The 11,427-nt window shown below is 47.5% G+C and overlaps 1 protein-coding gene across 1 annotated transcript; it reads left to right on the forward strand.

Moving 5' to 3' along the window:
• The first annotated feature begins 532 nt into the window (after positions 1 to 532).
• Positions 533 to 5,874, forward strand: LOC105238911 (putative testis-expressed protein 13C). The gene is made up of 3 exons (XM_034649048.1): positions 533 to 3,165; positions 3,281 to 5,377; positions 5,491 to 5,874. The coding sequence occupies exons 1-2, from the start codon at positions 1,423 to 1,425 to the stop codon at positions 4,169 to 4,171; spliced, it is 2,634 nt and encodes an 877-aa protein (XP_034504939.1). The 5' UTR covers positions 533 to 1,422; the 3' UTR covers positions 4,172 to 5,377; positions 5,491 to 5,874.
• Positions 5,875 to 11,427: the final 5,553 nt, after the last annotated feature.

Raw genomic sequence — 11,427 nt, forward strand, 5'->3', positions numbered from 1 at the left:
TTTTTACACTTAATGTGATTACTGATAAGGAAGGACTTCTGGCATTTTGCCATGTTTTCTAAAGTGTCATATCAGGTGTACCTGGGTGACTCACTCAACTAGTTAAGTGTCTGACTCTTGATTTCAGCTCAGGTCATGACCTCAGGTTCAGGAGATTGAGCTCGTGGCAGACTCGGTGCTCAGTAGGGAGTCTGCTTGAGATTCTCTCTCTCCCTCTCCTGCTGCCCCCCCCACTCACTCTCTCTCAAATAAATAAATAAATCTTAAAGAAAAAAATGTCTTATATCTCCCTCCACCCCAGTTTTGATTCCTTTTTTTGTAGCAATTTTTATTTCCTTCTCAGCATATTTTTAGTTATTTTCTTAGTGTTTGTTCTGGGGATTACAATTAACATGTTTGGTTTTTTTTAAAGATTTTATTTATTTATTTGACAGAGGGAGAGACAGTCAGCGAGAGAGGGAACACAAGCAGGGGGAGTGGGAGAGGAAGAAGCAGGCTCCCAGCCGAGCAGGGAGCCCGATGCAGGGCTCGATCTCAGGACCCTGGCTGGGATCACGCCCTGATCCAAAGGCAGACGCTTAAGGACTGAGCCACCCAGGCGCCCCACATGAATACTATTTTTTGTATTCATCTATGTAGTTACCTTTAGCGTGTGCTTTATTTCTTCGTGTTGATTGCAGTTATTATTTAGTGAAGCTTAAAGCACTTATTCAGCATTTCTTCTAGGGAAAACCCAGATTATGAGAGGAACATTTACTCTAAAAGAAGAACAGAGACACCCTCTGAGAATAGTTGATCAAGTAAACATGAGAGTGAATTTATAAGGAGAGTTCAGGGCATTCATGGCTCAATCACTGGATTTTCTTGATGACAGGGACTCCAAGTTAATTTGTTCAGGACGACAAGGGAAGTGTATAGGCAGTGTGGCTGTATTGAAGGATTGAAGTTGTACCTAAGAGTTATGTGAGACAGAACTGAGACACGACTAGAACTGCACCCACTTCCGCAACTCCACCACCCAACTAGGAATTCATCCCACGATGCTGGGTATTGATTATCCTGGGCTGCTTAGAAACGAATTCTTCCATAGGGTCACTGCAGTACCCGGTACAGCCGTCCGGCCTATTCGCCCTGTAGGGGGCGCTCTGTGGAGGGAGGTGGATCCCAGCAGGCCTTGCGCGGTGACTCAGAAGTCGTTTCTGTGACGTGTAACACCGTCGCCTGGTAGCGGTTGGTGTGGTGAGGGAATCTGCTTTACTCTTTCTGAGGAAAGTGAGGTAGAGAAGAAAGAGGCTGAGAAGGAGGGCAGGACTGGAAAGTGACTTTGTAGGACTGAGCGGGGAAGTGAGGGGTGGACCTTTACTGGCGGCAGCGGGGGTGGTACCGCCTGTGAGACAGTTGGTTAACTAGGCCGCAGCAGCCATGGCGCTTGAACCTGGGGACCACGCCAGCGGGTTCCGCCACGCTGAGGTGATCAGTTTCATCAACAACGAAGTCCTCGTGAACGGCGGCGGCCCAGATTTCTATGTGGCCTTCCGCTCACGGCCCTGGAATGAGATAGAGGACCGGCTTCGGACCGTTGTGGTCGACCCGCAGGTGCCGTGCACCATCAAAAGGGCCTGTGCCTGGAGCGCGCTGGCTTTGGGTGTGCGTGTGGCTGCAAGGCAGCGGGAGCAGCAGGCGCGCCGGATCCGGAGGCTGCGGGAATGGGTAGAGGAACGCGAGACAGCTGCCTGGGCTCTGGCCTCAGAGCTACAGCGGCTGCGTGAGGATCGAGAGGAAGCGGCCTCGCAGTTGCGCTTCACACGGGCCGCCCTGCACCAGGCGCTGATCGAGCGTGATGTGCTTCGTGGGCGGCTGCACCACATGGAAAGGTCAGCCCAGGTCATCCCGCTGGCCCCTGAAATACCGCCTGGGCCTCGAGCCGAGCAGTTTGGGACTATAGCATGGCCCCTGAGTGCTGAGCAGCAGAGAGATGTGGTTGCCATGGGGTTTCCTAGTAGGCTGTATTTTGAAGCCCAGGTGCCACCCCCGGCAGCTGTTCTTTACGTGCCAGGACCCCCAGGTCCCTGGGCTCAGGCCATACAACCCCCTCTGCCAATGCCGGTGCCATACCCACTTCCATTCCACGCGCCGCTCCCAGTGGGAATCCCTTTCTTGCCACCTCTGCCACCACCAGCAGTCATGGATGCAGAAGCTGCAGTAGTCCCACTTCAGATGCCTCCTGTGGGGATCTACCCCCCCGGTGCATGTGCTGCAGTGGGCTTCCAGGAGGAGGTGGCCCCCCCGTGGGACCAAAGTGGCTACAGCCAGGAGGGAGGTCCTGAGAGCCTCCAGAGTACAGTCCCCCTGGGGAACACCAGAAACCTTAGCCAGGAAGGTTTAGAGAGGCCTCAGGGGATGGTCCCCATTACGGATAGCTGGAGCCAAAGCCAGAAAGAAGGTCCAGAGAGGGCCCAGGGGACGGTTCCCCTTGGGGATAGCTTGACCCATAACCAGGGAGCAGATCAAGGGACACCGCAGGGGACGATATCCCTTGGGGACAGCTGGAGCCAGAGCCAGAAAGAAGGTCCAGAGAAGGCCCAGGAGGTGGTCCCCTCTGGGGAGAGCCAGAGCCAGAGCCAGAGCCAGAAAGAAGGTCCAGAGAAGGCCCAGGAGGTGGCCCCCTCTGGGGATAGCCAGAGCCAGAGCCAGAAAGAGGGTCCAGAGAAGGCCCAGGAGGTGGTCCCCTCTGGGGATAGCCAGAGCCAGAGCCAGAAAGAGGGTCCAGAGAAGGCCCAGGAGATGGTCCCCTCTGGGGATGGCCAGAGCCAGAGCCAGAAAGAGGGTCCAGAGAAGGCCCAGGAGATGGTCCCCTCTGGGGATGGCTGGAGCCAGAGCCAAAAAGAAGGTCCAGAGAAGGCCCAGGAGATGGTTCCCTCTGGGGATGGCCAGAGCCAGAGCCAAAAAGAGGGTCCAGAGAAGGCCCAGGAGATGGTTCCCTCTGAGGATGGCCAGAGCCAGAGCCAGAAAGAGGGTCCAGAGAAGGCCCAGGAGATGGTCCCCTCTGGGGATGGCCAGAGCCAGAGCCAGAAAGAGGGTCCAGAGAAGGCCCAGGAGATGGTCCCCTCTGGGGATGGCTGGAGCCAGAGCCAAAAAGAAGGTCCAGAGAAGGCCCAGGAGATGGTTCCCTCTGGGGATGGCCAGAGCCAGAGCCAGAAAGAGGGTCCAGAGAAGGCCCAGGAGATGGTCCCCTCTGGGGATGGCCAGAGCCAGAGCCCAGAAAGAGGGTCCAGAGAAGGCCCAGGAGATGGTCCCCTCTGGGGATGGCTGGAGCCAGAGCCAAAAAGAAGGTCCAGAGAAGGCCCAGGGGATGATCTCTTCTGGGGATGGCTGGGGCCAGAGTCAGGAAGGTCTAGACAGTCCCCAGGGGTTGGTCCCCCTTGGGGATAGCTGTAGCCTCAGCCAGGAAGATTCAGAGAGATCCCAGGAGATAGTTACCCTTGTTGCCAGCCAGGAAGAGGATCCAGACACTCGCCAGGAGATGCTACCCCTGGGAGCCAGTGAGAGCCACAGCCAGGAAGAAAGTCCAAAAAGACCCCAAGTGATGGTCCCCCTTGGTGCCAGCAGAAGCAACAGCCAGGAAGAAGATCCAGAGGGGCCTCAGGAGATGGTGTCCCTGGGGGCCAGTGGGAACCACAGCCAGAAAGATGATCCAGAGGGGCCCCAGGAAGTGGTACCCCTGGGGGCCAGTGGGAGCCAGAGCCAGGAGGAAGGTCCAAAAACCCCCCAAGGCCAAAGTATGGCCCCTCTGGGAGACAACAGTAGCCAAAGCCAGGAGGAGGATCTGGAGAGGCCCCAGGGGTCCAGTCCCCCAGGGGACAGTAGAAGTGACAGCCAAGAAGAAGGTCCACAGAGGCCCCAGGCGACCCCCGTGGGGGATGGCTGGAGCCAAGGTATGAGGGAAAATCCAAAGAAACAGCAGCCTCAGGGGCTGAAGGCCAAGCAACCAAAAGGGAAAAAAGCTTTGGATTCCCAGCACCAGAAGTCTGTCTCAGGATGCAGTCCAGTGAATTGGGATTGCCCATGGTGTAAAGCCATGAATTTTTCATGGCGCAAGGCCTGCTATAAATGCAAAAAAGTCTGTGTGGCAGGTGAGAGTAGAGGCCTGGACCCAGGACAAATTCACTGATTTCAAGAAGGTAAGTAAGAATGAAAACACTCTAAAGAAAAACCAATTTCCAGACCCTCTTCTAATAAAAAAGTAACGTACTTGCTTCACAGAAATTTGAAAACTAAAATTATAATAGAGAAAATTAAATAAAACAATCCATTATTCCATTACCGAAACTAACAACTTTTCATCATTATGGGTATTACATATGTAAATACACTCCTTTCTGGTTTCTTATTAACCTCCTTTTCCTGAAAATGCCATCCATGTCTTTGGCTGGGAATAGCCATGTAGTTTTTGAATTATAACTATATTGAATTTTAGGAGCACTGCTCTTCCTTCAAAATGCTATTGTTCCTTTGTAAACTACAGTGTTCATGTTTGCTTCTTGTTTTTAAGTTTTATAGGTGAGGGCCTGTTTTTGTGTCTGAGCCCCACAGAACTTGTTTGTTGCTGAAGAAGCTGAACCCGTCCCATAAGAAGATCTCCCAAGAGTCTAAAGAAATCACACCTTGATTCCAGCTGACCTGCACTTCACTGAGACCCCCATTGACTGGAGCTGAGAAGAGGAGTGAGAGAAAGTCAGGGAACAAAAGATGCTCTGACACTCATTAAGGGGGAAAGGAGGGCAAAACAATTTTGTTAGAATATAATTTCTCTGTTGGGATTAATTTGGAAGAGTTGGGGGGTGTTGCAGTATTAAATTCTATAGATGATAGCAAATTTGATGGATTACATTTAATTCATTAAACAAATAGTTATTGTCTAGTATGTGTTAGGAGCTAGACTTATATGTTAATATCTGGTACACACATTATTAATTGATTTGGTGAGTTTTGTTAGATAACAGGAGAGAGCCTAATTTGGGATACAAATTATATGAGGAGGATGTCTTTGCCTTGCATACAGCATGGTTTTCTGGTAAACCCAATCGAAATGACATCAAGATATATATTTTTAAAGATTTTATTTATTTATTTTTGAGAAAGAGAACAAAGCAGGGGAGAGAGGCAGAGGCAGAAGCAGACACCCAGTTGAGCAGGGAGCCCGATGCGGGGCTCAATCCCAGGACCCTGGGATCAGGAGCTGAGCCGAAGGCAGGTGCTTTACCCACTGACGCATCCAGACGCTCCACATCCAGATATTTTTGCAGTTCCGGGAGTAACATCAGGGACTTTCATGAAAGGACTTGAGTCACTGAATTGCTCATCTCACTGTTCACAGGTGAGACAAATGAGCAGTGGCAGAGATCAGGAAAGTGGCCTCAGAAAGTGCGGGTGGGACTTTTCTGATACTCTGTTGATTTCTTCCTTTCTGGTTGCCTGAACGACCGCTAGGTGACTTAAAGAAGGACAGTACTTGAGGGCGTGTTGGCTACACACTCGATCCCTCAGCTCTGGGCCACTACCATCCCAAGCTCCTTTCCAGTCAAGATGGATGAAGAGCAAAATGATTCCAAGGGCAGACATCGTGCTGTGGATGGTGCTTCTCGAACAAGATCAAAAAAGAACTGGACTGGGACAAGCACTTTTGGGAATGTTCTCTTCCATTTGGTGTGTTCTCCGCAGGCTCTCTGCTCCCCCGAGGCAGGTGGAGCCCAGGGGTGGGAAGTTAGATGGTCTCCAGCATGAACCGAAGTGTTCTCGAGTTCCCCTGTGAAATCCCGGCTCACCAAGCTCAGCCTGTCAGAGGTGTCCTGAGGCTAATAATAAAGAGTGTGCACTGGCCCGCTGTGTCTTCTCTGTGGTTTGCGTCTCGGGGAGGGTGTGCTCCAAGGCGGCAGTTTAAACTCACCCCTTCCCACCATCCCACCGAAGTGAAGGAAAGTTCGATCGCATTCGCTATCTGAGGGCCTCTCCTCTTCCAGCGAGTTACCCAAGAATGGGAGGGGGATCAGCGTCTGTGGGGCCTTCGATCCACTGTGAACGTCCCTGCTCCCCTTCACTGTCCCAATCCACATGGTCCCTTGAAGGTGGGCATCTCCGCTGCTCTTGGGCCCGTGAGGCCCGACAGATGAGGTGGGGAGGGGGCTTCCGTCTAGGCTGGGAGCCCGAATGCCTGGTGTCCAGCCTTCCCATGTGTATTGCGAAGCCATTTCCCTTACGCCCTGTCTCCCAGAGGTCCAGTGAGCAGGAATTTCCCTTCTGTATTTCTGCCTTGCAAGGCACTGTCTCTTCCCTCCTATGCACAATCCCGTCGAGGCGCTCAGGATCCTGGAAAACAACCAGGTTTAGACGGTGTGCGAATAAGACAAATGTTCCCTGAGGCCAAGGGTGGGGGAACCTGGCTGCCTGCTTGGTATAGGGACAGGCATGGGGCAGAGAACTGACCCTGCCCCACCAGCTTCCTCTCTCCTCAGTCCTGGTAACCAGGAGGCCTTGCTTACAGGAGGGGGGCAGTGGGAGGAAGACCATCAGGGACATCAACCTCAAGTTAGGTTTTCTGGGTTAGGGGCTGGTTTTGTGATACTCCTGTGTGTGCCGATAGCTCCCTGGAATTCTGGGAGGATGGGACACAGATGGGAATTTTCTAGCATAATCCACTCTGGTGTACTAGCAGTTCACTAGATCTCACTATGGTTGCTTTATTTCTGGTGTCGAATGGACTCTGCTGTTTGTTGGCATGCCTTTAGGTCTGCATGAAAGCAGACTCACCCTGTGCATAGGGTCTTTCCAGGTTGACTTTTTTCAAAACAACCTGAATCATTAAGGTTGACTTTTTTCAAAACAACCTGAATCATTAAGGTTGTCAAATCACTACTTTTTTACTGGGCTGGGTACACACAAGAAACAGTAGCAGTTTCTGAGGCAAGAACCTGGGCTTTGGAGTTAGACGTGAGTTCATATACTTGTGCTGCTATTCACTAGCTGTGTGACCTTTGACAAGTTACTGAACTTCTCTGAGCCCCCAACAAGTGAGTTGTTCCTTTCCCTACCCTCAGGGTTCTGCTCTGGGTGCTGTGGTAATGAGTACAAGGGATTGTTAATGATGGCAAGAGCTACCGTTGAGTGCTTACTATGTGCCAGGTGCTCTAAGCACATTACCCTTTTGGTGACTGTAAGGTATGACTAGGTACCCATATTAGTAGTTCTTCAAAGTGAGTATGATTACCCCCATTTTACAGATAGGGTAACTCAATACCCAAATTTGGGAATTGGTGAAGCCTGGCTTCAAAATGAAATTGTACAGGTTCTAATGCCTATGCTCTTTCCATTATATTACTGTACCTTAACCTTTTACCCTTACTGAGTAATACATTTGCATGTCACATGGGTCATCAATGCCTAAACCCAGGGACAGATTGTAATGGAGAGACTTGGAGGCATGGTAGCAGTCCGGTGATCATGGTCATGCTGCTCTTTTAGAATTTCTCAAGCTTTGTGACATGTGCCCAGCTTGGCTGCCAGTGAGTAGAGCCACTTATTATCTCCAGGCTGCAGAACCAAGAGGGGTGCTGGCGGTAATTTAGGCAGTGGAAGCAATTTGTATGCAATTCAGCAGACTGGCCTTGTGAAAGTTTATATATAGCCGAGTTCAATACTGTTAAGATAGGGCCCATCTTGACTGCTTATCTAAAGTCTGTCTGAATTACTCAGTTTTTGTTTTAAGTGGATAAGGTACCAGCTGTAACAGCCTAATATATATGCATGTATACTTTTCAGCGAGGAAGTAGGGGGGAAAGGAGACTTCAAAATCTTCAGATTTGTTTTGCAAAATGGGGAATAGAATTGATGTTTTCTAAATCACGGTACTAAATCTATGACAGAGTGGTGAAGAAATACATAATTTTCTTATCGCATACTTTGTAAAGTCTCAACACCGAAGAGTAGCAGATTCTTATTATGTGGTGCAGGCTCTGTGCGTAGCGCCCATGTTTTTCTCACTTCTAGCACACGGTAGAGCGAGTGCATCCCGTGGAACTAAGCCTCACATCAACTTAAGGATCCTGAAACAATCCTGGCCTGTGACCTCACGAGGTTGCGGTTGGACAGATTTTTCTCATTGATGGTGCTTGTTCTTTGGCACTTAAGACAAGTGTTCTAGGCCACAATGAAACAGGAAGAGGAAGTGCTGCCACACCGAGTATCTGTACCCCAAGGGACCTAGTACAGTTCCTCGAGCACAACTTCCCATTTGGCTCACACTGGAAGCACTCTATTCGATGAGCCTAAGAATCCCTCCAGTAGGTCCGATCCTGGCCCATTTAGCCCAACTTCTCTGGGGGCATAAAGCGATTGTAAAAAAGGATCATACTCTCCCTGGTGTCAATTTTAGAAGGAAGAAATGCTGGTCGGAATCCCTGGCTTCTTTTTATTGCTTTATAGATCAACCAAAGAGCACGCAGATAGAGAGGCTTTTGGATGTGCTGGGCACTGCGGAAGTCAGTACCATTGCCCTCTATAATTTCCTGTTTGTTAGAAGAAATCCGACAAATGTACACCAAACAGTAATTATCAGCCTTTTCATCAATTATTCAATCATATTTTCTGGCCTGGAGATGTCAGTTTTCAAAAGATTCTGTGTCTCAAACAGCATTATTTAATATGTGATTATTTTCTGATTTAAAATTAAGAAAGCATGTATATCTTTAAGGTTCCCTCACACAAACTTGATAACACCTCCACCTAAAAGCAGTTGTCATTTAAGTTTAGGATTTTTGTGGGGACTCAGTGAATATTATTATTACAATTATTATACATGCAGCCTAATCACAGGCAAATGGACCATTTTACTAGGCTCTTTGTACTAGTGACAATACCTTAGGTTCCATCATTACCACCTTCTTAAACTTCTATGAACTTTGGGGATGCAAATGAAGAACAGTTTCTCTAGAAAGCTAGTAGTTTTAAAACATGTTAAATACCAGTAAGTGTTAAAGGATTTAAAAGAAAATACATGTCCAGTATGTACTTGGGGTTGCAAAGCTTCCACGGTAGCCAGATGGTTTCAAATTGTGCCCCCAGTCAAGAGAAAAAGTTGCTGAGTAAGTTAACTTTGTTTCACCTTGAAATAATATGCAGTATTACAGCTTTACTCGTGACATTCTCCAGCTTTTTGCCTTTTATGTTTATATCTACTATTTTAGGTTTGATTCTTCATTCTACACTACCTTACAAAAATAATTGCGCCCGAGGTGGAAGCCTGCGATTACTTTTGTGGTACACAGTGTTTAACCTTACACCCAGGGTTTATAAAGTGACGACAAAGAGCTCTCCGAGGGTTTCGTCTGTAAGTAAAAGTTTTAGGATATCTAATCTCATTTATTTTTTGCTCGATATATATTTACTTTGATAATTTCAGTGACCATGTTGGTTTCAGGAAAGAAAAGGACTGAGCAAGGATTGAAAACTCCCTACCTTTACCATTACAATTCCTGATATTGTCTAAACAGTTTCGAAACTTCAGAACATATATGACCTGCTTTGTAAAAGACTCGTACTACTGAACTCCCCACTGATCAATGTTTCTAGCATTTTTTCATGAAAAGTTTATTATTGAGAAGGAAAAGAAAAACAATGCCAATGTCATATCTGTAACTACAAAATGCATTCAGAAATCCACCATTAGCTGTTTTGTTTCCTGGGTTATAATATTTCCTTCGAATCTACAAAACCGCTCGGGGAAACGTTTATATAGTCCATTTCATTCTGTTCCTTTGCCAAATTTTGGTGTTTGTGGTGTACAGATGAAAGCGGGGCCATCTCTGTATCAAAACATCAGAGGTTCCTTAAAATAATGTTCAGGCAAAAAAAATGTATAGACAAAATAACAGTCTCTTGGACTTTAATCTTTTAGTTTAAGCTCTCTATTTTTGAACTTCCAAGAAAGAGAACAGATTTTTAAAAAGAAAGCTGGAGTCTCCTTTACAATGAAATCATATTTTCTTGCAATGCTCTCATACCCAGAGTGCCCACACCCAGGATGAAGGGAGGTAGAGAGAAGGTTCAGTAATGATCCAAAGGCAACTGGGTTGATGAAATCAGAAGGGCGACATGTTGTCAGGTGCCAAGGTGTGGGATGTGAAAACTTGTTTCGATAAACCAAAATGAGGCAGACCACAGGATAGACGTTGGTAAACAATGAATGTGAAAGAAGGCAGTATCAGAAATGATAGACTCCTTGAAGTAAATAAGAAGCCACACTCTCTGCAGAGGGAAAGAGAGGGGAAACAAAGGCACTAACTAGGTCAGCTACTGTGCTAAGATCTGGATGTGCCAAGAGGAATTCATCGTAGGTTCACATCATGTATGTTATTTCATTTTATCTTCACAGGGAAAGATAAGGAAACACTGTCCAAGAGTGGCTTTCATTTGGTTGAGTAAAAGGAGAAGGAGAAACGTTGGGCAATATGACCTCGTATGTGCATGCAGGCCCACCCAGGACAGAAATTGCCGAGACCACTCAGTGTTCTGTCACTTCACTTTTATTTTTGTTTAAGTTTTTATTTTCATCAGTAGAGTTAACATACAGTGCTGTATTAGTTTCGGGTGTACAATATAGTGATTCAGGGTTCTATTACTTTAGATGGATAAGCTGATGATCCAGATGCCAGACCTGTAGGCCTGGGTGGATAGACCTTGACTCTGTAAGACCTTCCAAGACATGCTAATCCATGAGGCCCGGGTTAAAACAGTGTACTTGATCTCATAAAGCACATAGATAGATACATGCTACAAGTCAGGGCATGAGAACAGTTGACACTTGAGAAGTATATGAAGAATATTCTAGAAGTCAAAATTACAGTTGCTAGATAGGAGATTGAAGCCCGACCAATTCAGTGCAGTGACCTCAGAATTAAGGTTGGGAGGCAGAAGGAGATATTGGTGAAACTCACAGGCTCTGAAGTCAGCAGCCTATATTCATTTCCCAGGCGGAACACTGACCAGTTGTGCAGCATTGAGCAGGCTACCTAGACTCTCTGACTTTTGGCTTCCCCATTGGTAAAATGGAAGTAATAATAATAATAATTTGCTTCATAGGGTTGTCAGTACAAATAAACGAGATAATATGTGCAAAATGCTTGGCAGGAATGACTAGAATGTAATATGTGATTAGAAAATCTTAGCTATGATTCCAAGAACAAAACCTCATAAGCAGGCAAGACTTTCAGCTTGAATTAGGACGTGTCCTCTAAGTCATGAAGGAGGTAAAACTAGGACAAGTACAAGGAACTGTACAGAGCAGACAGAAAGATCAAGAACTTGCTATCTCGGGTAGGTTGTGCAGGTTTAGAATACATGTCCTATTGCTGTTCCCCCCAGAAACCCATCCTC

The sequence above is a fragment of the Ailuropoda melanoleuca genome, chromosome X (genome assembly GCF_002007445.2).
Source record: "Ailuropoda melanoleuca isolate Jingjing chromosome X, ASM200744v2, whole genome shotgun sequence".
Lineage (NCBI taxonomy): Eukaryota > Metazoa > Chordata > Mammalia > Carnivora > Ursidae > Ailuropoda > Ailuropoda melanoleuca.